General features: G+C 46.4%; 1 protein-coding gene across 2 annotated transcripts in view; it reads left to right on the forward strand.

Annotated features, from left to right (window-relative positions):
* Positions 1-3,014: 3,014 nt before the first annotated feature.
* The window catches only part of LOC115075605 (cytoplasmic phosphatidylinositol transfer protein 1-like), a 124,493-nt gene continuing 99,516 nt past the window's right edge, over positions 3,015-27,991 (forward strand). The window contains exons 1-2 of one of the 2 annotated variants that reach the window (XM_029576156.1): positions 3,015-3,477; positions 21,454-21,643. In XM_029576156.1, the coding sequence (XP_029432016.1) occupies positions 21,596-21,643 (48 nt within the window). In that variant the 5' untranslated portion in view covers positions 3,015-3,477; positions 21,454-21,595. Of the gene's footprint in view, positions 3,478-8,290; positions 8,314-21,453; positions 21,644-27,991 lie in introns of those variants that run through there. The other variant, XM_029576158.1, reaches the window with a different exon arrangement.

Raw genomic sequence — 27,991 nt, forward strand, 5'->3', positions numbered from 1 at the left:
CGGATCTAGAGCCCTTGGTGTGCGGCTCCAATGACCAGACTGTTGGAGCAGGATGGTGGGCTCGATGCTGATGGACCATTGGTCGGACCCAGCATGACATTTTAGTATGGTTTTACGAGACCGCACTGGGTGGAAAGGACAAGCTGGGGAGGGGTTCATTCAGTTTTCTGCCACTGGCTCGTGATAAAGTTTGAAAATCAGTTATCCAGTGCGGTTGCAGGGCGGCATTTTATCTGCGTCTCATGCCTAGATTTCTTTGAACTCTACCTCTAAGCCTTCCACCTGAGACTTCTGACCTCCTGGTATGAAGTGCTGAGTAGATTTAAACTGGCAGATGACTAACTTTGGTTAGTTTTTAACATGTATTTTTAAAAGCCAGTCGCTTTGTGGGTGGATTCCTCCCCATAATGTGACTGGCCTTTAAAATAACTACAAGTTACCTGAATGGTGACTCGCCATAAGCTCAGATTTGGAAAACGCGAGTAATTAAATCTAAAATTCAAATTTTATTCTTGTTTGCCAAGATTAATCTGTATGCACATACTCAGAATATCTTTCTTCTGTCAAATGACCTTTTCGTTTTTTACTCTGAGACGTATGCTGCATCTAATGTGCTTTAACTTTCTCTGTTATTACCATGCTTTACTGGCCCTGCTTCTACTCTGCAAGCCCCCTCCTCAGATTTTCATGCTCTCCCTCTTTCCATGGCTAGGACTTTACTTGAGGCATGATTTTACTTAGTGCACGGTTGCAGCTGGAGGTCTTTTCTGACTCTTTGCAGAAATATATCAGAAAGAGACTGTGATCCAAGCTCTCCCATTATAAATCTGATGAGGGCATGGTGAACGCCAAACACAAGCTTCAAGGCAGATGGTCCAACAGGGCTCCAAAGGCAAATTAATCACCTTTGTAGACTGGCAAGGTCCTTTTTTTTTTTTTAATTTTCCTTCCAAAATGTAATGCAGCATGTTATTTTAAAATTTGCTATTAAGATAATTTCTATAAGTGTGACAATGCTCTCAATTCTGGGCAAAAAAAAAAAAGATGCATAGGAGTAAAGGCCCTTATGACAGAGCTTCATGAGTTAACACTCCCCCCCCCCCCCCCGACAGGCTGACCTGGTAACTCAGTAGTTAATGCTATGCGGATGACCTGGATTCAATTCCTGGCTCCGTTTTTCTCTTCCTAGGTTGGCTGGAGCTGTGGATGCTGCAGAGGCAGCACTCACAGTCTGGGAGAGGGGGGAGGGGCAGGAGCTCTCAACCATTACTCGAGAGTGACACCTGCTGACTAGATTGACGGTGCCCGCAATACTGGTTTCTGAAGAGAGCCAGGCTCTCAGGGGTGTGTTATAAAATTAGAAGACACTCCAAGAAAAGTGCATAATTGAGAACAGAAAGTTAATATTGTCAGATAGGGAAAGGGTCTTCTACCCAGGGTCTGGGTCCTCCCTATGGCTTCATGAGAGGGCATCAGGAGGTCTACCAAATATAATAAAACTAATAAAAACTAAACTGATAGATTCCTGTTGTGGTACTAGGAGAGGGTTGAGGAATTTTAACAGTGTGTGGTGTGTGTGTGTGTGTGTGTGGGGGGGGGGGGGGGGTCTGAGAATCAAAACGAATGAGAACCCCTGAGACAGGGCACCTTGTCTGCATGCCCCATAGTGGTCATTCACTCGTGAGGGCTACCATGTTGGCACGCTTAGATGACCTGAATTCAATTCCTAGGGGATTCTAACTCGGAGTCAAATGAGCAAGCCAACAGAATAAGCTTATCTTTTGAAGAAATACAATGACTTCCCTGTTGCAGATGTAAACTTCGAAACACGGCCAGTGTCGGGACTTGGATATTGAATGAGGTTACAAGTTTGTTAAGACTCAATGCTAAATGAACAAGCCTAAGATAAGTGGCAATATTTTATTCGCCTTAGTTTGAAAAATCGAAAAAGTGGTCCTAGAAATCTTGGACTGATGATTATTTATAAAGCAAGGAAGGTTGGATGACCGGTAGAGATTGTCATCAGGGGCCTACATCCGGGGCAGGTGCAAGGGTATTAGGTGCCCTAGGTGAACCATCTGCCTTGCGCTGGCCCCTTCCTCCGGTCCAGGCTCCGGTTCATTCACTCAGACAGGCCCCACCCCCTCTCTTACACACACTTGGGTTCCTTGTCTCATTCACACATGCACCCTTTACACAGGATCCCTCTCTCTCACTAACACCATTGCTCTCTCGTACACGCATATATAGAGGCACCGCTTGTGGCCCGCTGAGTCTCTGCTCCTCTCGGGCCGTGAGTGGGATTGGCTCCACTCGTGGCTCCACACATGGCTGCTCTTTGCCGCCTCCTTATGGCTGGTGCTATAGGCGACCTCCCAGTTCACCTATTGGGACGCACTGGCCCTGCCTACACTGTGCTATTTTCATTGTTCTCTTTAGTTGGCATGCTTAGATGAACCATACCAAGCAAAAAGATATCCAATCAATAATGTTAACGATATGTAAACCGTCCCCACCCACCCCCTCAAGCGGTCATATGCTTCCCATTATCATACTCCTGTACTGTGCACTACTGATAAAAAATGAGTATAATTAACCATGTGGACTTTTTCTCCAATGCCTTTTTGTTTTACCTTGCAATCTATGGACTGCAAAATGATTGTATTCGAGTCGTAGCGTTAGTTTCACCGTGTGACCGAGGTCAGTGTTACCACGTCTATGTGCGCATGCCTTCCTGCCAGCCAGCACTTCGGTGCTCAAGCCGGAGGGTGGGATATACAGACTTCTGAAAATTATGGTTTCCCTGCTCCTTCCATTAAAACTTGGCATAGCTATTTATAGCAGGCTCCAAAAATAGAAGAAATATTTGCAAATGTGGAGGCACAGCCATTTGTAGCTTTGAAAACAAAGAATGTGTTTTAAACCCCCCCCCAACCGGTGGCTGTAGGTCTCCTGGGCCACCACCACTCTTATTGGCTTGCGGGGCTGCGAACGCCGCCAGGGCTGGGGGCTTTCCTCTAGAGGTCACTGTAAGAAGCTGCACGGAGCGCGCGAGACGCGCACAGCACAAGCCTCGCTCGCGCTGGCAGTGGCGAGCTCCTCGCCTCGCGCTCGCTCTGCCTTCTCCCCCCGTGGCCGGCGGTGGAAAGCAGAGCCAGAAGCAAACTTTGCTGGCGGGGGGAAAAGGAAAGGATCCTCTCGGGGAAGCCGCATCGGGGAGGAAGCCTTTAAGATCGGAGCCGTATTTCTGCAAAGCATTCCCCCCGTTATTCGCAGAGACGAGGAGGAGGATTCTGAGGGAGACTTTCTACGTCGCTTGGGGGGATTTTCCCTTTTTGAAACTTTGCTAGTTTGGTTTTGCAAACATTTTGGGGGTTGCTTTCATTCTGTGTAGGAGGAGGGGGGGGGGAATATTTTCGGAGGCGAAAAGAAGAAATTGAAATCGAGCAGGGAAGCCGATTGCGGAGCTTCTTGCTGGTAAGTTTCTTAGGCAGCGCCACTGCTTTTCTAGCCTGCTTTCCCTCACCTAGCCTCTCCCCCCTCCCCCTCACCTAGCCTCTCCCCCCTCCCCCTCTTCCCTGTGGTCCAGCAACTTCTGAACTCATCTCCCCAGCACTAGTCCCAGTCTTGAGTCGTCCTCCTCCCTCCCCGTTTTCTTTGCTCTCGTTTTTAATTTTTGGATTTGTGCTCTCTAGTTTTCCTTCTCTCTCTCTTATTCCTTTTCTCTCCACTTTTCTTCTATTCGTACTCCCCTTCTGGTAGAAACATTCTTGGATGGTGCTTGGGTGCGTGAGCAGGGCCGGTGCTTCCATTAGGCAAACTAGGTAGTCGCCTGGGGCACCAAAATTTTGGGGGTGGCAAGATACCACCAGCATAAGGCCCCGGAGGGGGAGAACCAACCGTGCCACAAAAGGGAGCGCCGTGCTGGAGCTGCCACCAGTGGGTAAGTTGGGGGTGGAGCGTGTATGACCAAAGGCTTGCCTAGGGTGCCAAATACTCTTGTACCTGCCCTGCGCATGAGCAGTTGGAGGAGGCTTTTAGCAGGGAAGGGAACCCCATGTCTCCACTAATCCCAGGCGACTACCTAGTTTGCCTAATGGACTAGTGCTCACAAGTGGCCAAGGAGGCACATAGACCTTTGTCGCTCCTGCACAGTAATCCTGTATCCAGTCTGCCTATGTAAGGAAGCAGAGCAGGCACCCATCAGTGATCCCAAGTTGTCTGGGAGTAAACATTTTTACTCTTCTGAAAGGTTATATTAAATAATTTTAAAAACCACATTCTAACGGTCCACTTATTGTAACACATTTTAACATGAACCATAGCATGATTAGTAACCCAGTAGACAGACTAGATAAGAGCAATTTAGGTGCTTGAAGGAGTGGCAAGAATTTGCTAAATTGGTGTGTTGGTTACTCTGGCAGTTTAGTCTTCAGGATCCACGTATGTTCTGCCTTTTCAGGAGATGTTAATGATTTTGTTTTCTTGGCGTCTGCTCTCCGTATCCCATGGACAAAATTGTTTCTAAATAATCTTCATTGAAAACAAAATACAATTACAGTGATTTTCTCCTGGAAGCCCTAAAGACAGCAGTCTGCATGTTTTCGTGTGGGTAAGCACATGTTTGCACAGAATCAGCTCCTGAATGTTGCCTGGCATCTGTGCAGATAAAAGTGCATGTGGTGGTGCACTGTGCATGTACTTTTACTTTCTGCAAAAAGTGCACGTGTTGTGTAAAGGCGTATCTACTTCTTACCCGCCTGGAAAAGTAAGTGCGCTGTTACGCAGCACGTGCACGTACTGCCACTGAGAAAAGGGGCATTTCTGAGGTAGGGGGAGTGACTGCACATACATGACTTTTCCCCCATTATTTTTGACAGGCCCTTACCTTGGTGTGACTTATAAAGCACCAAGGGCCATCAAGGCAATCTTGATTTCTCCATTGACTAATACACCCCCTACCTGTATTTTGCTAACACATACAATAGATCAACAGTTGGATTGTTCCATTGAAGGTAGCCAGCATTTTTTTTTTTTTTTTTGGCTGCGCGGTATCCTGCTTTGGCCTTTCAGCTTAATCAGAGGTGATCTTTATTGTGCCATGGTGCCCTAGGCCTTCAGTCACAACTACCCACGGTTTTACCCTATGTTATAACCCCCCACATGGTCCAACCACTGCAAAGATGGTTTTTGACCAGGGGCCATGGGCCTCAACTCTTTCCAGAGCCTGGTTTGTGTGCACCCCGAGTCTGGCCAGTAGGTGTCACCTTTGAGCGATGGCTGAGGCTTTATTCTAAAGGTCTGTGAATGCTGATTCTGTCTGTAGCATCCCTGGCTGGCTCAAGGAACTGAAGACCCGACCCTATGACTCAAACTCAGGTCTCTGCATGTCAGTGCGCAGGACTGCCACTGCGTAGCACTTTTTATACGGTAAAATATGCCATTAATTATGAAATACCTACAATATAAAATTAATAGTTGCTTTATAATAGAAATGCTGCTGCTAGTAGGTTATACTGTTTAAGAGTCACTGTGCACAGGTTTGGCTTACCTCGTGCCATTCATCCCGCAGTCTTCAGGCCACACCTGTACCCAGTAACTGATGCTGGCAGCAACCCTTTGGGGTTCAGGGGTCCTTTGTTGAGTGAAGCAAGGGATGGGGAGAGTCTGGCCCTAAAGGGTGGAGGGCAGGGTTCCTAGGGGTGTGACAAGTGTCCCCAATAATAGTTCTCTATTTCTTGGAAATTGGCATAGCACACCCCATCCCTCTCATGCATCCTTCTCACCCCCCCGAGCACATCACTGTCGTCTTGCTGGTGGAACGTAGGAAACCCCAGCAGTCTTCCTGCAGCTGTCTGACACTATGAGCTGCTGACCACGCAGTCAACCTTGCACACCCTGGAGCTGCTCAAGTGTCACGCCTCCTCCTCCTCCTCCAGCTCTCTCTGAGGCACAGGTTAAGGCCATAGCCCAGAGCTCCATGCTGGTGCTGGGCATCATCACACTGCCTCAGCTGCACACTAGGTGACAAGGGGCAGCAGGGAACGTCGTCTTAATCTCGGGCAGGTGGGGGCCTGTGAAACCCTATCAGCCTTTCTGCCACCACACATCATCTTCGGTTCCTCTGGTGGGGCCTGGAAAAGTCCACCAGCCTTTCTGCCAGGACCACACTCAGGGGGGGAAATAACCTCTCTTCACCCTCCTTGCAAGGGTGAGGTACTCGGAGAAAGAGAAATTGCCTTCCTAAATGCATCGTTCGTTGGAATTGTGAGGGAGTCCATAAAAACTCCCTCGGACATCGGTCCCAACTGTCTCGCCTGGTCTTCAAGATCCAGACCTGCAAAGAGTCCTGGGTGAAGGGAGGAGCCCCTCACCGGAGTATAAGAACTCAAGGCTAGACGGGTTAGAGAGGTCCTGCGGAGCAGACAGGAACCCATTCTATGCAAAGGCCTGCTATGTGTGATGTCGGTGTGCTGCCACCTGAACTTAAAGTGAGCTGCATTTGTTTGACTTTTTTTCTTTCACTGTAAATAAATTGCTCATAAAGGAGGCAGCCAAAGTCTGCCTCCTTTATTCCTTCTGGCAGTTTCCTAAGCTGCTATGGCCAAGTTACCGCAGGCATCATCGTCGTCATCTTAGGCATCAGTTAATTCTATTTAAACTGCTCGATCACAAAAATCTTACTGGTGAGGGATTCAGTGGAGACGTGCAGGTGGTAATGTCTTAAATTTAGCCATTCACCTTTTGAAATTTATTTGTAGAAATTATTGCTTCTGAACTGGGGCCGCAAGCAAGTCAGTTAATGGTTTTGCAAATATTTAGGGGTATAAATCGAAGAGGTCAGCTTTGTTAGCCGTGGCCTCCGGTAATAAATCTGAGTGTGCCAAGTTACTGATTAGCGCGGGGCAGACTGTCTCGCTGCAGTCTCGCACTTGTAAATCCCTTAAAGAAGAGCGGAAGAATACGCAGTATATTCTAATATAAAGCCCCCAGTGATGTCATAGAAACCATGGTGGACTTGCATAAAGGTTTCTTATATTTTTTTTGGGGTACGGTCATATACCACCACCACCACCAATGTATTAATGGGTGCCATGGGTGACTTCTCTTGTGGTATACAAGATATACTGGTGCTGTGCTTGGACAAAGGGACGGAAATGAAAAGATGATTGATTTTTTTTTTTTTTTAATTTTAGATCTTGTGAGATGGTAGATGATGGCAGGTAGAGGACAGTTGACTCAGTCTGTCGGGTTATTCCACCCCATCCACGTCTAAGGATATATCCCAGCTGCCAGCCATTGAAGCTTGACTGCTCGTAGGATATCCGAGTCAGGTTTTTTTTTTGTTCTGGTTCTCTGCCATCCTGGATAGATGAGAAGATGCTTAATCCAGCACTTGGCCTTCCCAGCCTTGGGGGCTTTACCACCAGGCTTTGTAAGCTATCTGAACAGCTACCAAAAACTAGTGAGGCTTTATATAGATATAGTTGTTGGATAAAATAGTTATGTTCAACTTGTATACCACCTCCTTCAAACAGAAGTTTGACCTGAAATGGCTCACAACAGTATCAAACAATTAATACAGTGCAGCAGTAAAAAAAAAAATAAAAAAAACCCCAGGAAAAATAAAATAAAAACTGAAAAGGAAGGTCCCTAACCATAGCTTTCTGACTGGAGAAGAATCAAGGTTTTGCAAAGGATTTATCGATGAGATTCCCAGGAGATGTTCTCCTGGGAATTTCTCTGGTGGATGGGAATTGTCTTGCTTTTGCTTCAGTGCAACTGCTGCTCAAGTTTTGCCCTGATGGCTTTTCTAATTGAGAATACGATCATTCTGGGAAAGCTGCATTGAGTAGTTTGGGATTGAGCCTTTGTCCTATTAAATCAATAAGCACTGAATGATTGCCCTGTAAGGGAAACGTCAGCGTGTGCTATAAAATTGTAGTTTTTGGCCCACGAGTCGAGCTACGGTTTATGGATTATTTGCTCAGGTGGAGGCTTTGTAGAGTTATTGGACAATGTGGATCCACACTGGCTCTACCCTTTTATGGGGAAGACCAGCAAGGTTTTGAGTCTAATAGTTAATGTAGCAGCATTAAAAGAGTGACAAGATGTGGCTTGTTCAGACTTCCCTTGTGAAGCTCTGGCTCGCACTAGGTGCAGCAGTCTTAGGCCTTAGGCAAAGGTGAGAAAATCGGGAGACATTCCTCAGGGATGATTCAGATAACTCTCCCAGTCTCATGCCTGGTCTCTTCCTGTGTCTCCTTTCACTTAGTACCGACCTGCAGAAAACAAGAACTGGGTGCAGCGGTGGTGAGTTTTGAAAGCACAGCCCAGGCAGAGATAGCGAGGAGTGACTGCAGTGTGGTGTGAGCGGCTTTAACCCTGCAGAAGCGTAGATGGAGGAGGACAGTAGTACGTGTCTTCTAGCACTCTAATGCTGCTTATTGGAGTCAGGGGGCTTTTAGAGAAGGTACAAGAAGGGGGCTTGTGATTTGTGAGCTGTGGCACCAGTCGGCAAGTCTTCGGCCATAGCTGCCGTCCATTCACGCATCTTAAACACGCACGTTTCCTAGGCTCTCGCAAGAGGAGCGGGCTCTTATGTTAGCTCTGCTGCTTTTTCTGAATTCTTCAAAATATCCGCGTCTCTCAGTTGCTTCATCTCTTGTTGGTATTCCTAGGTCTTCCCTCTTTTTCTCTAATACATGTAATTTCTTAAATAGAAAAATGTTTTGAAATAAAAGCTGTACGTTTATAGTGGTCATGGCCCCGGGTTTATAAAATAATTCAGGTTGTTCACGCTGTATTCTTGCTTTCTGTGACTTGGTGTCCACATGAGGTTCTGACATGGGCCAGCCCAGGAGCGCACTGATTTCTGTGCACTTAGAGAGCTGGTAGTAGCTAAATAAGAGATTGTTGGAAAAATATTAAACATGCAGCTCACAGGAAATAAATTAAACCAGGAGATGCATGAATGCCTCATGTTGTCCATTTTATTTCTATGATATGGACATTTGCATATGGTTATGATTGTTAGTCAATGGCAGGGCTACTTTCCAAAGGCTCATCCACCAATGACGGCCTAGTAGTCAAAACTCTTGATGGTATCAAAATGTGCATTGATCTCCCTGAGATCTCAACTGAACTGAACTGGCCCTTGTAGGAAATGTAAAGAAACAGTTGAGGATACGGGGGGGACGGGGGGGGGGGTGTCCCAGGGTGCTCTGTCACTTCTGAGATCAGGTGTTGGTATAGTATATTAGGTGATACCAGGCGATATTAACTTATTTACATCAGATCTTACTTTGGGGTGCTACACAACAAGCAAAGGTGAAAACAGGGTCAGTGTCTGATCTAGTGTCATCTTGTGAGCCCTTTTTCTTGAAATGTTTCTTCCAGTTCTTTTTTGATTGCCTGACTTTGGGTGGTTTTTTTTTTTTTTTACATCTGCCATTGTTGATTTCTTATGTTGGTCTTGTAATTTTTATGTCTTTCTGTTTTATGGTTTTTTAACTATGTAATCCAAGTACACAACAGTTGGATTGATGGAATATAAGTATTAAATGTAGCTGATTGCTCGTTTGTGCTGTGAACATCATCCGGAGTGCTACGCTGCTGGGATTCAGGTCCAGCCAGGGGAAGTTATCTTCATTGACCCCTGGTGTGGTCAATATTTAAGTCCAATGATTCACACTCCAGCTGGATGATGCCCACCAAATGTGCGAGGGCCCAGAAAAGGGCATGATAATTAGCAAACGTTAAGTAACAATAGACCCAATGTCCAGCCATACAACCAAAGAGCACTAGAAAAAATAGCCAGAGTCCTGGGTGGTGGTCAAAATAAGTTTACTTTAACTTAGTTTCCAGCCCAGAATTGAAAAAATCAAGAATAGCAACAAAAATATTAAAGTGATGAAAGTTTCCTTATCCATTCTAGGTCTCCTTACTGGTCTCCTTTCTCCTGTACCACCATCCATGTTAAAGATCCCACCCCTTGAAGGGAGGGGTACTGGAGTGAAGATCCAGCATGCATAGGTCTAAGGATGGAAAATATCTGCAAGCTGAAATTTCTTAAAGTCCAGCAAAAACTCTTGAACTAACTCTTAATTTCCAAGTCTTCTGAGTTTTCGGGGTCAAGATTCCCAACTCCCTCTCGCCCTTTCTTTATCTGTTCACTCAGGCAAAAAGATCTTAGATGCAGCCTTTCAGGGTCCCGCGGGACACCCTTGCCTCCCTGTTGGATCAATCATCTCAAAAAACACTCTCTTCAACTCTTCTCCAACCACCACTCTTCAACTGTGGATGAAGACCCCCAGGAATGAGGCAGTGACCAAACAGTCAAGTTCCTACTCCTTCTTTAGTCTCCTTCCCACTAAATTAGTGGGCATGCTTCAGGGGATTTTATACCTCACTGAAGACTTCCCCAAAAAAGGTGGGGCCATGGCAAGGGGAAGAATCCCAAATATCAAAAACCCTTCCCATTGTTGGGAAAAAAAAATCACTTGGGAGCAAATAGCAAAGCCCTGCTACATAAAATAAAACCAAGCGTGTCTAACAGAACCTGAACATTTCATACTACTAGAGTGCCCCCTGTTGTGTACATACCACCCCTCTGCCTAAGTGACATAATTGTCCAGTTGCAAGGGCTTCCCACAGTTACACAGAGTCTCTATAGACCCCCATGCTTATCTGGTGGTTTTGAAGGCTATACATTAATTTCAGGCCTTGATGAGTCGAGAGCATCATCCTCCCACAACAATGGCTCTGGCAAGGTGAGAGTGTCCGAAGCTAATTGGTGCCACTAGGTGTCATGGGAGTTCCCCTTCCAGAAGGGCAAGGAGAAAGTTCGGAGGAGACCCAGGTACATAAGAAAGCAGCGGTCTAATGATGGAAGCTACGTCGAGGACGGCAGCCTACCATGCAAGGCACCAGGCAAGGTCTTCACCCAACACCATGGCTATTCCCCTTGGGTTGAGCCTGAGGGAGCAGGCCATGGCTGGGACTTGGTGTTTCCAAAGAATACCTGAAGGCCTGGGCAGACCAAGTGTATCAGGGGCTTTAGCATGGAATCTGGCAATGATCGGGAGTTAGGGCTAGTTGAATAGTGTTTCCACAGACGAAACCTCAAGAGACTGTATCAGCAAGAGCTCCTTATATCCATCTCCCAATCTGAGTATACTCCCAAGGCTGATCCAGTTCCAAGGGCTTGGACCACCTCTGCGAGGTAGACTACATGGCTGCTACTAAGGTGTTCCAAGATTAGTTGTCTGTATGACTGGTCCCATAGGTCTGTGCTCCCAAGCTTCAGGTTTGAGACCCGCCCATTCTTGACACTGAGATGACAGTGTGCTCAGCATCAGGAATGTCCATAAACTCATGCAGCACCTCAGTGTTTGATGAGCAGCCTCTCAGCTGATCAATATAGCAGTACCAGATCTTTCCATCAGTGATCTGGACCTTGTATAACAGGGGTCAGTGAGGAAAACAGAGATCCACTTTGATCCAGCACCATAACATCTAGCAAATACAGGGTCTTATAGTGTAAATGAGAATAAGGAAATGAGCCCAGGGAAGAGTCTAGCTCCTGTTCCTGCTTGTTTTAATTCTTCTACAATAAGATCAGGATTGAGACAGACTAAGCATGTCTTTAGGAGCATCCCATAAACAGTTCTACTGGTGCCCCCCCAATAGTTGGACAAGGCATGACATGTTGCAAGATGAGGAATCGGACATGGCTAGCAGGCCGTTCTCCATTAATGATTCTCTTTAATGCATCTTTGCTGACTGCAGCAATTGCTTACCCAGGCCATTTGCCAGGGGTCGGTGAGGTGCAGCAGAGACAGCCCTATTGAGGATTATTTGCACAGAGACCTTGAATTCATCAGATGTGAAAGCAGACCTGTTTGTTCTCGGCCGTGATTATGTCCAGTAACCTATGAATTGCAAACAGCTGTCAAAGTGCTGTAAGGATTCTGAAATCTCCTTGAGAGAGAATCTATCAACATGGACTAATTTGAGTTTTGTCTATTTCAGGGGTGGGCAATTCCAGTCCTCAAGGGCCACAAACCTGTTGAGGTTTTAGGACATCCTAATGAATATGCATGACATAGATTTGCATACAACTGAGGCAGAGTGCATGCAAATTTCTCTCATGCATATTCATTAGGGATATCCTGAAAACCAGACTGGCTTGTGGCCTTCAAGGACCGGAACTGCCCACCCCTGGTCTATTTCATTGTTGCCTGTTTGGTTTTATTGTATTGCTTCCATTGCGTATGCTCAGTTGTTACCTGCTGAGCTTTGTAGATCAGTGAGCTAGAAATTTTTTTTAAGTAAATCCTTCCCTTGAAAATCACCTGTAGAGTCGGGGCAGATCCTTGACCATGGTTTCTGAGTCAGGTCTGAGTGAAAGGTGGGGGCTTTGGAAGGGTTGTGTCAAGACATCAGACAGGTGTCACATATTTCTTGACATCCCTTTCTATTCAGCATTTATCCCAGGCCAACAGAAGTAGCTCTTTCATACACTCTCAGTTCCAGGATGTGCAGCAGTTAACATGGCTAGAATGACCTGATGACCTTTCCTTTGAATAACATGGTTAGGAAGAATCTCTAATATGAAAACCACAGCCAAAGGTGGAACAACAAAGTCTGCTACCTGTAGTGACAGGCAGCTGAAGGCATGAAATGGTTTTGCCAGCAATTAGTCATAGCCACTCAACATGACATTCCAACGCTGCATCCGTGGTGATAAAACCAGGGATGTTTGCTTCTCTTGGAGAATACGCTCCTCAAAGGCTTGTGGCCAGTATGAATTTCAAAAGTCCGGCCGTATGTGTAGTTGTGGAACTTCTTAATTTATTTATTTATTTATTTTTAATTTTTATATACCGAAGTTCTAGTAGGGACTACAAATCACTCCGGTTTACATAAAACGAAGAACTGCTCAACAGATAGCGGAGCTTTACATGGAACCGTATAACATATGGAACAGTATAACTGGTTGACAATTTAACATAGTGCTAAATAAAGTGATAATATTTTAACTGGTAATAAATAAAGAAATATAATATTTTATATAAGAAGTATAACTATTTAACGTAGCAGTAAATATAAATATAGGCAATGCCTAATATATATATGAAATAAAGTGAATTTTTTTTTTTTTTTTAAGTGAATTTTTGAGCTCACAGATAATTGTCCAGTTGCAGATTCTTAAAAGTAGTACTTTATACAGTGTCCATAGTTAAGGGATGGAAGTCTGTCAGTCATAGTAAGATTAAGCGTCTGGGAAAGCTTGTTGGAAGAGAAAAGTTTTCAGTCTTTTTTTGAATTCTTGATAACTGGGTTCTTAACCCCAGTTCCTAAGCGAGTACCCCCTCTATCAATCTGTATTTCCATTCACATGATGACGAGGACAGAAAATAGTAAGCAGTTGGTGCTGCTGCGCCATTTGGCAAAGCTTGGCTCAGCAAGGCTCCAGTATCGTATGATGAGGCATTGCAGGCGAGTGTGAGAGGCCTCTGCTTATCATAGTGATTCACTCATGCCCATTTTGCTTTAGCATGAGTATAAGTGGTCACGAAGCATACTGTGCAAAGGATTTGCCTAATTTTGCTATGCTCTGCAATTCTGCACAGCTCAGCCACATTGGTGGCAGTGCTCTCATTACAACCTTGATTCTACATGTACAACTGAATCTTTTGCACACGGAAGGAGTCAGGTGAGAAATGGACTTTCAGCAACGCTATGATCTCTTCGTACATTTTAGTGTATGGTAAAGCTAGTGAGACCAGTGAATTTGTGATTTTTGCCTACACACATTCAAGAGAACAGCCTGTTTCTGTTCAGGGATCTCAATTTTACTTGCAGACTGAATGAGAGCCTCTACATAAGAGTTGCAGACATTGGACTGTCCAACATCAAATTCCTGAAGGCGACCATCTATAGCCATAGCTGCAGGTAAATGTGTTGCTTTGATTTCTAAGAAAGGGCCTGCTCTTCGAGTGCTAGCTGATCACACTGGACTCTACGGTCAAGAACTACACGCTCATGCCTCTCGTATGCATTAATAGCAGCAGAATCCCAAAAAATGGAAGTAGAATATTAGGTGACACCAGCATATAGACATGAGCTCTTTAATGGGGAGCTGCACAACCAGTAAAGATAAGACAGGAACCAAAACCATGAGTGTCTAGCACAGAACCTGAACGTTTAACTAAAGCGCACAGGATTTTGAGCCAGTGGTTCTGGAAACATGTTGTAGGTCAGCTGGAGCATTCAGTTTCGGCTTCTGTGGAAGGCATCAGGACAAGGTAGCCTCTGTCAGATAGGTAGCTAGAATTCCTTGCTTCCCACGACTCCAGTACCACAAAAAATGGAAGTACAGTGATTGAATAACCACTTTTCAAGATTGTTTGAACGGTGATGGTGAGAAAGTTGCATATGTAGTGGTAATTCTTTCAGAGAATCTTCCTGTATTGTACTAATCGATAATATTTTCTTGGTCCTCAACTGTTTGACTGGCTAGTCCTGTATGCCTGAATTGTAGCAGCCTGTACTACTAAGCCGGGCGAAACAGGTATGGCAGTCGCTGGGAAATAAAATGGCGCCCCTTTCCCTTTTGGATTTGCCCCTCCCTCCCCCATATCACCCCTTGCAACTGCTCTGAAATCGGTTTCACCCCAATGACCCGATTGCTCTCTTGACACTGGGCGTTCTGTAGTGGCATCCTCAGAAGTCAACAGCATGGAAGTCTGGAAGCATTTTAGCAAGTTGAATTGCAGTACGCAAATAGCATTGCTACATTGGCTCTTGACATGTCATAAGGATTAAAAAAATAATTATTTAAAAGTTTCCTAGATCCAGCTGGTGCCTGCATTGCACTGGAAGTGTTTATTCAGTAGGCAGTGTTTTCCACTGTTGATTGGTACGTTTAGAATATACCAAAATAGCCCTTCATTAGTCTAGAAATAATGCAGCATTCATACTACTCAGGCAGATAGTGTAATACTGCAACGTACATAATAGCATAGTAATGAAGGCAGAAACGGACTGAATGGTCCATCCAATCTGTCCAGCAAGCTTCTTATGGTAGTATCTGCCATATCGTGCAGGTTACCTCCATGTTCCTTTTAAGGGTAGCAACGCTGCTCTGTGCAGTTATCCCCAACCTTATGATAACCCATAAAAATGTACTTCTAGCAACATTTTAAATGGGTGATGAGCCTTCTTAAAATTCAGACAGTGCTGCATGACATGCTTTGTTATGGACTTCTAGAGCAGTCCCGTGCTTTTCCCTTATGTCTGTGTATCAGTACCCCCAGACCATAAAAGTCAGGGCCTGTGTTGGTTGTCGTCTGAATCCAATTCCTCACCACCCCCACTGTCAAAGAGGGGAGTGATGTTGCAGTTGTGGCAAAAGCATCAAGGCTTAATGGTTAAGGGTAATAATCCCATGCATTCTGTTAAGGGTAGTAACTGCTGCTCCATGCAGGTTACTCCCATGTTTATCAGTTCCCCAGACCATAAAAGTCTTGGCCCTCGTTGGATGGTAGTTGTCCAAATCCAATTCCCCTTTTTCCCAGCCGCTGAAGTGGAGAGCAATGATGCAGTTATTGGTTAAGGGGAGTAACCGCCATACCAGCAAGTTACCCCATGCACCCCATTCTTCATTTCTAGTCTTTAGGGATCCATACTGTTTATCCCATGCCCCTTTGAATTTGTTGACCATTTTAATGACAACGCTGAGCTGCAGATTGCCCTGGTTTTTGAGTGATATCTGAGAAGTCCACACTGGTTTTATCTGATCTTTGAGACTTTGACTTTGTAAAGCCTCGGTAAGAATGTGCTACCTGCTTGCAAGTGGAGCCTGTGTGATTAGGTGGTAGAACAATGCTGATCTCAAGGTAAATCAAGATGTAGGGTACTTTTTTGAGGGAAATATTGATTGAGGCAAGTTTCAGGGACATGTCTATATGCATGACCATGGAAGACCATTTCAACCAGTTTAAAGCGGCGGTTCAGAAGTCAAAGATATCGCCCTTCCTAGAAAAACAGTTCTGGTGCTCCAGTCGGAAAAGAGAGACCTCAAAACATCCACATTGCACTCTTCCAAAGAGCCTATAACAGCGTCCTCTTCTTTTCTGGCCAGAACTTCTGGGCTTCAATAAAAGGTATAAGATTTTTTTTTTTTCCTAACATTGGCTCATTGGCACATTCTTGGAGAATGCAGCATGGAGCTTTTGGATTTTGCTATAAGCCCAGACGGGAGTCGGATTCTTCCCAACATTCACTGCTCTTTATTTTAACATTCCGCGTTCTTATCTTCCATTTGTGTCTTGTTTCTTTTTTCCCCTAAATTCACTTTATTTCTTGGGTGCACCTTTTATTGTGGCCACACCCCTGTTTTCTTACTCATTTCCCTTGGTACATGCTGTTCAGACTTTTTTTGTGTACAGTAGCAGCACAAGGCCTACCCTGGCCGCCCTGATAAGGGGCAGCACAATGGTGCTCTAATTTATGGAGGTGTATCAGTTGGCAGTCGCTAAATAAGAGGACCTGTAAATGCTAATCTCTTGCCGGGGATTGAAATACAAATCAGAATTCAGACAGGGACATTAATGATCTTGTTATAACTACCAGTCGAATTATCTATAAAGTGTTTTGTTGCTAGTGCTCCAGCAGTGATTGATTGGATTAAAAAAATGTCAAGGCAGTGTGTGCCCTGCTTGGGATTATGAAAGCAGTGACTTGTCAGGGTAGCGTGTCCGACTATCACATCGATACTTGCTCGTCAGCAAGGTGAAAATGCCTTGTTGATTTGGGGGGGGGGGGGGGCGGGTTAAAATGCAAACTACAAGTTATGAGAGGCAGTGAATGTTTTTTCTGTGCAAACAAATATCATTTGTTCCATCCCAACTCCCACCCCTAAACCCCAGAAGCAGAAATGTGTCCAGTTCGTTGTCCCATGTCTGACTTTATTTATTTATTTGTTTTTGTTTCAGCGATTGGAGCTTCTTGGATGAGAGGAAATGTTTAGGGAGTTGGGGAGTATGCTTTTCCTTTAGAATGTTTTGTATGTAGTGCACTGTGCGCCGCTCGAGCAGTCACACGAGGAAACTGTACCTAATAGAATGCAAGGTTCACGTCATACAAGTGGAGCATAATCTTAGAAAATTAGCTCCCCAAAGACCACTAAATGTTTTATATTAAGAAACATGGAAATGACGGCGGAAAAGGACCAGTGGTCCATCCGGTCTGCAAGCTTCCCATGGTAGTTTCTGCTGCGCGCGGTGCGGGTTATCCCCATGTATCAGTCAGTGGTGTTTGCTTTATTTGCTTATGGACTTGGCCATGGAAGCAGTCGTGTTTTTTTTCCTTAATGTCTGTGCATCAGTATCCCAGACTATTAAAAAAAAAAAAAAAAGTCATGGCTTGCTTTTGGTCGTTTCTGAATCCAAATTCCTCTTTCCCTCCACCCACCTCCCTCAAAGCAGAGAGCAATGTTGCAGTTGCATCAAAAGCATCAAGGCTTATAGGTTAAGGGTAGTAACTGCTGTTCTGCGCTGGTTCCCCAGACCGTAAAAGTGGGTCCCTCGTTGGTTGCTGTCTAAAGATGCTGAGGCAGGACAGGGGTGTGGGTAATTCTGAAGATTTATTTTACTGCATACTTCTGCCATCTTGTTACCTTGGTGAAGAAGAAGTAAAATACTGCAGCTGTGTCCATCTCTTGAAGAGGTTTGGGGCTACTGTAATGTAACTTACCTGGGGTTGTGAGGAAATGCAGATGGCAGTGGAAGGAAGGATATGGAGATAGTCTGGAGCAGCAGTAAAAGACAGAGGTTAGCATGTCTGCACTTCAGCAATACACAAAAAAATGAAAAGCCCCAGAGCAGAAAGGCACCTTGCAATCAGCTAATAAATCCAGTCTGTCCAAAACAGTGGTTAAGCCATGCTCTTTTTTTTTTTTATCTGTAAAACTCCTTTAGAAGCGTATGACCTTGTACTCGTACGTCGCTCAAGACACCCTCTCAAAGATTTCTTGCGCGTCTAGTCTTCGGTATAATCATAGGCCACCTCTGTTTTTATAAATCTCAAAAGTCCTTGAAAATGTTACGTGATGATATAGTCACACCAACGTGATATACCTCGTGCAGAAATACCTTCCTGTGACACCCCAAAAGAAAACCCTGATGTGGTTATCGCATTTCGAAGCTGCTGTCTTCTTCAGGGGGGGTGTGCTCTGGTGCCATTCACCACCCTCTATTCTTAAATTAGTGGCTTTGCTCGTCAATAAAACAAGAGCATTCCATGTATAAGGTATATGTATATATATGTATGTATGTATATATATATATAAAATTCAGAAACCCCTCTTCCATGGCAAGAGAAACTGATGACATAACATTCGTTTACCCTGTTTTCTCTTGGGAGTATAAGTTGGAAGTGGTTGTATTTAAAATGCTGGCTTGACCTCTGTATATCACGTGACATCATAGCCAGTTATATTAAACACTTTTGATGATATGAAATGGATGTCCCACTTCCGGGCAGTTCATCCAAAGCACCCCGAGCGTACCGGATATTGCTAGCCATGCGAAGCCAGAATGTAGCCAAACTACAATCGCTTTCTCCCAGAAAAAAAATGAGCATCTTCAGATGACTCTTCATTGCTTCTCAGCTGCTTTTTGGCCAATATCCAGGCGTAGAGTCTAACGTGCCTTCTTGTCCGTTTGGCTGAGACTGAAAACCTTTACCATATGGTTATGGGGGTCAATGCATGGGGGACAATTTATATTATACATCATCTTCCTGAAAATGAACTTTAACCCAAAGTGGTTAACAAAATAATCGGTACATAAAAATACAGTAATGGTGGTGACGATGATGGCATGAGCATTGCCAAAGCAGGAGAATTAAACCTTCAGATGTTTGCTTACTAATTGTGGTTTGTGTAGGAGCTTTAGTCGAAGCTCTGTCATACAAAAAGGTGCAGGTGAACCATAGAGCAGTTTTGGTTACCGGGAAATTCAGGCAAGGAGGAAAGCCAAATCGCTAGACAGAAACTGCAAAATTTAGGTGAATGGAAGGGAGAAAAGCAAGACGAATGTGGTTCCAGAGAAAGGGATGCAAGACATTGAAATTCTGCTTTGTGATTTTTGCACGTGGAAGTGACGGGATGTCCAGAAGATGCTGACAAGAAAATCAGAATATTCTGGGGAAATTATATGGAAAGGTGGGCTTAAAATCCAAAATTATTATTAGGAATACACCTCCTATCGGGGAAAACAGAACAAGTCAAGAGTACACGGAAGCTGTGTATTGGTAGAATACCTCCTGTTGATTGCACACACAGAAAAGCCCTCACCAAATACAGAATAAGTGACCACCAATTTTTAAATAGAAATATACGGGCAAAATCTGAACTTTTTGTCCACTCCAGCCTTGCCCAGAGGATGGGAGGAGCTGGATTCGGGAGCAGAGTGGCTCTTCCCCGGGGTTTGTGATCTTTCTGCTGGAATGACTGAAGGCGTGCAGCGTGCGCTAGAGCGTGCGATGACCGGGGTCCAGGGCCATGGGAAGGGCTGCAAAATCCGCCATTGTGGGAGCAGCAGCAGTGGTGGGGGCCCTAAGCCTTTCTCCCTCACCTCCAGCTTGATCCTGGCTTCCCGGAGGATAGCGGCAGTGTGGTGCCTCGAGCCCCCACCTTCCACGGCTAATGCACAAAAAACTGCACAGCTGCGCGGTTCAAAGTGCGACAGCATCCCCAGCAGGGGGGGAGGACTTGGACTGTGAAGCTGTGCTGCACTACTGCTGTCCTCCTAGCCCCAAGCTGAGATGGAGAGGGTAAGTGAAGGGGTGGGTGAGCAGGGGACGGGAAGAGTGACGTGATGGGTGGGGGGGAGTGCGGCAAGAGAGTGAATGAGGGGATCAGGGGGAAGGAGAGATGATAGGTATGAGGGGATCAGAAGTGCTGTGGGGTGTGTGAGAAAATTGGGGTACGGGGGGAAGGCTATGAGTGGAGGGATTAGAGGAGCAGTGGGAAGGGGCTGTGGTGTAGGAGCAAGGGGATGGGAAAGGTGTGCGAGAAGTGATTTGATGTTTGGAGGAGGGGGTACATAAATCATTTCTCCCTCTCCTGGTGCAGGATCCTCTTTCTCCTCACCACCTCCAGATCTCCCTTATTTCCCCTCTACTCTCTTTCCCTCTGCCTCCTGATTCTCAGATTCCTCCATTTTTCTGCGCCTCCATGCTCTATCCTTTCTCCGTTTCTTTCCTCTGAGATTCCCTCTCTGTCCTCCCCCCACCGCTCAACACCATTACTATCCCCTTCTCCTCAAAAAAGAACCAAACACAAATGCCCCCCCCCCCCAAAATTTGGTTTGTTTTTCATACAAGTGGTATATCAAGTTTAATAAATGATATATATAAAGTAAATAACAATGTGCATTAACATGCAGATATACACATTTACGCATGTGCCACATAACTTGCTGAAGAATTTTCAGACTCTAGCTGCAGAAACTGCCCTTCATGCTCTGGAGTAGTCCAGTGCCTCTTCTGTCCTATCTTTTCTTTTCTGTATAAAATATCTAAAAGGCCTGCGTCAGTCGGTCACACTCTGGCCACCAGGTGGCGCCCAGAACAGTGGAAGGTGTACTGTGCAAAGACAGTATGCTCTGCTGCAAAGCACTGTCATGCACACATACACAGGCAGGCACATGCACATGGGTACACGCACAGGCTCCCCATAACACAGAAACACAGCAAGCGTAGACGTACACGTGTGCAGAAATATACACACAGGCTCGCATATGCATGCACAGGCCCCTCTCCCACACACACACACACACACACACAGTTATAGACCAGGCTAGCCGATCAATGCTGGGCAGTTTTTGCTAGTGTAATATAAATGTGAATAACAAATAGGCCAGTGCGGTGTTGTCAGAAACCCTGCTGGTCCAGCCTGAAATGAGACTGGATGCAGAGTCCGAATCCAGGCCTGATGGTACAGCCTGTGGTTAGAGCTTATTAATATTTTAGTATGATGATGCTTCATTTCCTAAGGGAAGAAAAAAAAAAGCAAACATTTTATTTAAATTGAGAACAAAATGGCTTTTATAGATGTTCTCCCAACCCTCAAAAGTAAGGCTTTCCCCTCATCCGATTTCCTTTTTTCTTTTCTTCACGCCTTCCACAAAGCATACAAATGTGTAATTTTGAGAATTTTGAAAAGCTTTTCCAAGTATTACGTACTTTAACTAGTTTAGTCCGTGCTGCGTAAGATTAATGTCCTATAGGAGCAATTCTCTTTTGACTGAGGTATCTTGGGCAGCGTAGTTCTTGGTTGATATCATTCAGAGGTTTGGTTCATGTCATTAAATTCCGATCGCTTATTTATTTAGTTTTTTTTCCCCCCCCCCCTCTCTCTCTCTCTTGCTTGCTGGGCAGGATGAAGGTGCCTGGCCTGAGAGACGGTTCACTGCGGGCCTGCATGCTTCCAACCCGTCTTGCAAGCTGACCTGGCCTCCCCGTTGCCCCGGCGCTCGGCCTTTCGTCGTCCATCCCGGACACCCTTCCCGGGCCGCTTGCCATGTTAGTAAAGGAGTATCGGATCTGCATGCCGCTCACCATAGATGAGGTAAGTTCTTGGGTGGTGAAAAGACATCGTGTTTGGGCGGGGGCGGGAGGTGCTACAGAAGGATTTTTTTTTTTTTTTTTTACAGCGGGAAGGGAGGCGTTTTCTGGAGAGAGAGAGAGAGCAGCTGGAGCAAAGAGGATCTGAGCCTCTGCATGGAGGTTGGGGAGGCGGGGGATGCTGTCCCCCCGCGAAAGCAGTGTAGAGATGCTATTAGACCCCCCCCCCCACCTCTCGTGTTTCATTGTGTCATTGGGTTCCCTCCTAAAAGCCTTATAGGAGAGCAGGGGGGGGGGGGATGGGGACTGGGAAGTTACCGGAGACAGGCACCTGTTTTTTGGATTTTGTTCCTCCCTCCTCCCTCCGCCCCCTACCACATTCATTTTGTTCTGTACAAATTCCCTCCCTACTGTACGGCACGCGTGCGCGCAATGTTTTATCGGGGGCGCACGTGTGTGGAAAATTCATCATTCGTGGATGTGGGTCGGAGAGCTTCATTTAAACAACCTCTGCATTTCAGATGTAGCTCCCTCCGGTCATGAGGAGCCTCTGTGGAGATGATGAGTCCCGGGTGGGCCACAGACCTTCCCGTAGTAGCTGCGGGCCCTTCCCTAAAGGCAGATTTACCCACTAGACGGGACCTGGGAGCCAACAATCTCTTTACCGTGATAAAACGCGGGGAGCACGGTGCCTGTATTCTCTCCGTCCCTGAGAAGGGGACGGCAGGCTTTAATTCCTCCTCGCTGCCTGAGTTGTGCTATGCCGCGGTGTGAATGGAAACAAATTTTGGCGTTTTAACCGAGCGGCTGTGTCGCGTGCGCCATTCCGCCACATCTCGCCAGCGCTGCCTCCAGTTGTTTGCCTGGCCGTACGCGTTAGTTTACCCGGGTTTATATTGCAGCCGTTCTGCCGGCCGCAGTCGGCGTACGGCCATTCTGCTGAGAATCCCTGACCCCAGACTTAAGCGAGGGGCAGGGCCCAGCTCTAGGCTAACCGGCGCCTTCTGCGAAAACCCGGCAAAAAAAACCCCCCCACAAGTAATTTATGTATTTACAAAACATAGAAGATAAACATCTCACACAGCAAATGAAGCAGGGTGAAATAAAAATGAAAACCGAATAGGTTCAACTTTCACTTAATTTTTCAATACTGCATTTGGCTAGAGGTCCCAGCTCTATTCCTGCAGCTGATGCATTTTCGGAGATACTTTGGGTGGGGTTTCCTTTTGCCCTCTCATGGGGTACATTGTGTTCAGCAGTTAGGACCTCTCTCTGTCTCTCCCCCCCTAGCAAAAATAAGCCCAGCTCAGGACCCAAAACTTAAAAATGGATACACTCTAAGCCTTCACCCATATTACCCCATCCATGAGTCCAAAATGTTCAAATGGGGCAGGAGTCCCTCCCCAGATGCTCCCGTGTGTCGCTTCTTGTTATTGGAAAATGCCACCAGATGACCCTGAGGCCGGCGCCATTTTGTTGTATGGAGGTCACTGCCACACCCCTCCCTGGGTGTGTGCCACCCTGTGCAGTTGCACGGTTTGCGCATCCAGTAGTGCCAGGCCTGATGAGGGGTGTGCCTCGGGCATTATCCTATTGCTTCCTGACAAGCTCCTACTCCAGTCTGTGCCTGGGCTCCTTGAGGAGGGAGGGGATGGTGTCCAGCCTCCTCGTAAGCCGGTTTTCTCTCCCTACTTCAGGCTGGGTTTGGATTTAATTCCTTTGCCTCTCCAAACAAGTGCTCACGTCAGGTTACAAATTCTGCTGGGTATTTCCCTAACCCAGGGGGGGCTTAAAAACTGAATGGCGGGATTTGAACCCGGGCTCTCCTGGCTCTGTCCGCTGCTGTAACCACGAGGCAGCTGAGGAGAAGGAGCTGGAGATCAGGATGCTTTGAGTTTCTGCTTTGGGTCTGAGTTCTGAAGAGGACTTTCCTTCAGAGTGCTCGGCTGCTGGTCCTTACTGGAAATCATTTTCTTTGCCACTTGTGTTCAAAAGATGGATAATGTAAAGGATGGAATCTTTTTTTTTTTGAGGAACAGGTGAGGGCCGAATTGGATGTTGGACTCTCCAAACTACCTTATACCCTCTCTGTTCTACCTCTGATTCCCTCCCTCAGCTCCGACGACAGAGTGCTGTACTCCGAAATCGAACTGCGGGCAATGGTTGCCCTGAGGGGGGGAGGGTCACGAGGCCAGCGGGTACTCAAACAGTCCCCGTGGGAGCCCTGCCACCCTCTTCCCCTCGCAAGTTGGTGGATCTTTGAAGGTGGACCTTCCTCATCTCAGAAGCCTTATGGGTGTTTCCTCCAGCAAACCTTTTTTTTTTGTCCTCCTGGGAGACACTTCCTGGAGCCTCTACCAGCCCGATTTTTCAGAGCGATTTAACCCCCTGAAAATTCAGGCAGAGGGTGCTCTGAGCAGTTCGCTTGCATCTGGTCCTAGCAGGGGGTTTTGTTTTTCACCAGCGGACTAGGCGGCTGTGACGTGAATGCCAGAGCAGGTGCCCGCAGGCAGCCCAGTGATCGAATATCTGTGGTGACTTTTTTCCTCCCTGGAGGAATGCTCTGAAAGTTAAGAAACCCCATTCCTAATTACCTTTAAGCACTTGGGAACCTGCTTGCCAGGTCGTTAATGAGCCTGTGTTCTGGAGAGCAGCCTCGGCTAATTATAACTCCATCCATTCATTGCTGTTTTGTCAGGGTTCCTGCTGGGTTTTTTTCCTTCACTGTTTTCAGCACAGTGGCTGAATTTATTAATGGCCGGGTCTCTGTGTGTGAACAAAAGCCTCTGGAGCGCGCCGTGCCGCGTTCAAGCAACGATTGGCCAGGCCAATCGTTGCTTGAACTCGGCATGTTTCTTACTTGTTTTTTTTTGGGCTACGTCGCCCCACTTGATGTTCCCGAGGGGCTGCGTTTGCGGAATTAGGAAGTGTGGCGAAGGGCAAAGTTGTTGCAGCTTTCGCTCTATAAAAAGAGACATTTAACCAGAATTGGAACCAGAGCGGATGGTTTAAACGTAAGGCGCCATGAGTGCGTGTGCAGGCAGGGAGGCGGGGGTTCTGCACGATTCATCGGCTGGGGGTCCCTCTCCCCTGTTCTCTGTCAGCAGCAGCCCCCCGAGATCCGATCTCTCTATCTAGGTCACTGCTGTGAGCTCAGGTGCTGAGTGGGCTCCCCTCCTCAGACGTGACCTTGCCTATCTCTGCCATAAGCGTTCTTGCATCTCCCTCCCCTGGTCTCTCCTTCCTTTTGGGGGCAGTGTCTCAGCACCTGAGAGGTTTTGTTATGGATGTGAGGGAGTACTCAGGAGTACTCGGTCCTGCTTCCAGCTTGCTGCAATGATAAACTTTTCCTGCTGTGAGCAGAGGGATTCATATTTCCCCGACCTGTAACAATATGCAAAACGTCCAGAAGAGATGCAGACCAGTGCATGGACAGACTCGGGGGGGAGGGGGTGGGTGGAACCAGGCTTTTTGGTCTCAGAACGTGAGGGTCTGCCACATACACGTCTGGCTCTTGGTGCCTTGAACTGGCCTTTTTGGGCTGCGGGTCCAGATTCCCTGCCGCACACATCTAATGCATCACAGACCCTACCGAGCTTATTTGGAGTAAAATCCCGAATGCTTTGCAGGGTGCTTGGTTTCCAGTGCCCTCTTTGAATGAAACGCTCATAACTCTGAGCACCAAACTGATCACATTCTGCACACGGCCATGTTCTGTTAATGACTTTACTTGAAATAGTTGTAATAAGTAATGAAACTTTGGGAGGCAGTTTCAAACATTTTATCTGGGGAATGAAGTAGTTAACCTGAGTAAAATTGTTGGCAAAAAATGTACCCGTCCCCTGCGGGAAAATGTATGCAGGGGTTGCATGTGGTTTACGGTGCTGACCTTTTGCATCCACCACAAAAGCAAAGTTGGGGTGCCAGCCAGCCCTGAATTTTCATGGCTGTGGGGCTTAAAAATGACCCCTTAAATATTTGTAATTGATTGGAAATCGTGAGTTGCTGATCTGGATTTCAGGATTGCATTGTGGGATTGTTTGTTTTCCGCTTCGGTGTTGAGCTTGACTTTACGAACTGAAGGCAGGTAAATGGATGAACTTCAGTGAAACGGTGCAGTCCTGCTTTTGGCATAAAAACAAGAATGTTTACAGATGAGGCCAGGTCAGCAGGTTTTATTCAGATCTGCTTTTTTGTTTTTATAACACTCTCTGTGGGTTCAGTTTTAACGCAATAGGCGGGCAGGCACGTGATACACCCCTGCTGGTAGCCCTCGCAGCTCATAACAGAAAAATTAAACGTACATAGGTGAAAAACATAACAAATGGAGAGCCTGAGTTATGAAGCATTTTTCCCACAGAGCAAAGGTTTCATAAATTAGACCCTAAAATTGATAAAAAATGGGATGGGAGAAGATGAGAATAGATATGAAACTAATCAGGTTACTCTCTTTTTTTTTGTTTGTTTGTTTTTGACCCTCAGGGTCTTTTCCTGCCTCTGGGCTTCCAGGTCACTCGGAACCAGGGCTGGAGTCCTGAGCCTTCGTGCGTTGCTCTGTGGGAATTTGTTTCCCCCTTACTTTCTGTCCCCTCCTAACTCCGTCGGCTGGGGGGGTGATGCGCCCGGGCTCCTTCCAGAAACCTGCAGAACACGAGCCTTGAATCTGGCTTCTGTGTCACCGCTGCACGACGACTGGTGGCTCCCGCCCACATCTGCATAAGGGACTCTGAACGCTGCCTCCCTGGCATCCCCAGCTGAGGCGTTCTGCCCGGGTCAGCAGCCTTGGAACAGGGTTATTTTGTCAAAAGACATAAATTGAAACCAGACGTTAACAGTGGCTGGGCTGACTGTCGCGCTTCCTGACTTCCTTCCCCGTGCGTCACGCAGGGCATGGTCTCGTGGGTTGTAAAGCGTGACAATCAAGTGTGGTCAAACGTCTCGTCGGAACATTGAAGTTAGGCTGGGTGACGCAGGCTCTCCTTCAAAGTGAATTCCACGACAAAACGCATCCTCCGAGTCCCAGAGCCGTCGAGCCATCTCGTTTTGACGTTGAAACTTTTAAAAGCTGTGATCTGGAGTAGCGTAAAGTCTCCTGCTAGAAACTGTTTGGCCGTTCTGCAGGTCCTCAGGAGAAGCCAGAATCCTCCTCGTGCTAAGGCTGGCCCAGGAAATGGGGAACCTTTTGGAAACTTGCGTCAGCATTCCAGCCGTTAAAACGGGCGCGATGGTGTCTGAGCAACCTCCAGACCTCGCTCCAAGGTTCGTCTCATAGGTAAAAGTGTTTTCAGACCGCCCATGTTTCTGCAAAGTCCATGGTGTACCTCTTTTTTTAAAATTTTGATAAAGATTGAAGGAAAAAGGTACTCGCACGTGCTTGCATCTCTGGCTTTATGCGCAGATACCTTTTTTTTTTTTTTTTTTGGAGTAGAATAGGCTCACAGATTTCTAAAAACTCCAAAAAAAAAAAAAATGCACGTGTTTTTTTTGTCACCCGCTGCCAGGGCCTCTTGCGTCCCTCAAATGCAGGTAAAATCGCGCAGGGCCTTTCACCTGCTTGTAGGGCGAAAGCATCTCAAAAAGCGCGTTTTCCCGGGTGACGGGCGCCGGTCGTCGTGCCCGGCCTGTGTTAAATCCTTCTGCTTGACTTCGAGAACAATGTCCAAAGCGATTTTTTTTCCCCACCGGGCACAAAAAAAAGTGTTTGCTGCGTGTGAGTTTCCCGTCCCGCACGTGTTTTCAGCTGCGCCGACTGGGGAGGCGTCTCCGGAGACGGGGGTTAGCTGAAAGGATTTTCAGATCTTCGCAGAGAAAAAAAAAATCCACTCTCAAATAACTGCCCATATTTTGTACCCCCGTACTTCACCCCAAGAATTGCTGCAAAGCCCACGGATAAAAGGTTGGGTGGGTGGGTGCGTGCTTTATCGCAGTGCAGACAGTTTGGAAATTGCCCTTTTGTATGTATAAACTGGTGAAATCATTGCGTATCTTGGTTTTAGGTTTGCATACAACAGTGCTCTCTGTCTCTTATGCTTCTGTTCGTTCTATTCTGGGCAAGAATTCACTTTTGAGTTTTGTGCAGTCCGGGTGAAGTAATCCTTTCACTTTTATTTTCAGGGGGCGGAGCACTTTCTGTTCCATGACCTTGAGCGTGGTCTTTTTTTTCTTTTCTTTACTGTCTCAGCTGTGGGTGCAGGCTCTCTTGCCCTCAGCTGCCATTCCATTCTCTCTTCCCCCCGCTTCTTTCTCCCTTGAATGTTTCCCTGTGAGCCTCCACTGCGAGGAGGTTTCCCACAGCTCAAGCTCACCCTGTCTACATCGGGCTGCGGTTTCTCTTATTCTGTGGCGGATCAAT

The sequence above is a fragment of the Rhinatrema bivittatum genome, chromosome 14 (assembly GCF_901001135.1).
Source record: "Rhinatrema bivittatum chromosome 14, aRhiBiv1.1, whole genome shotgun sequence".
NCBI lineage: Eukaryota > Metazoa > Chordata > Amphibia > Gymnophiona > Rhinatrematidae > Rhinatrema > Rhinatrema bivittatum.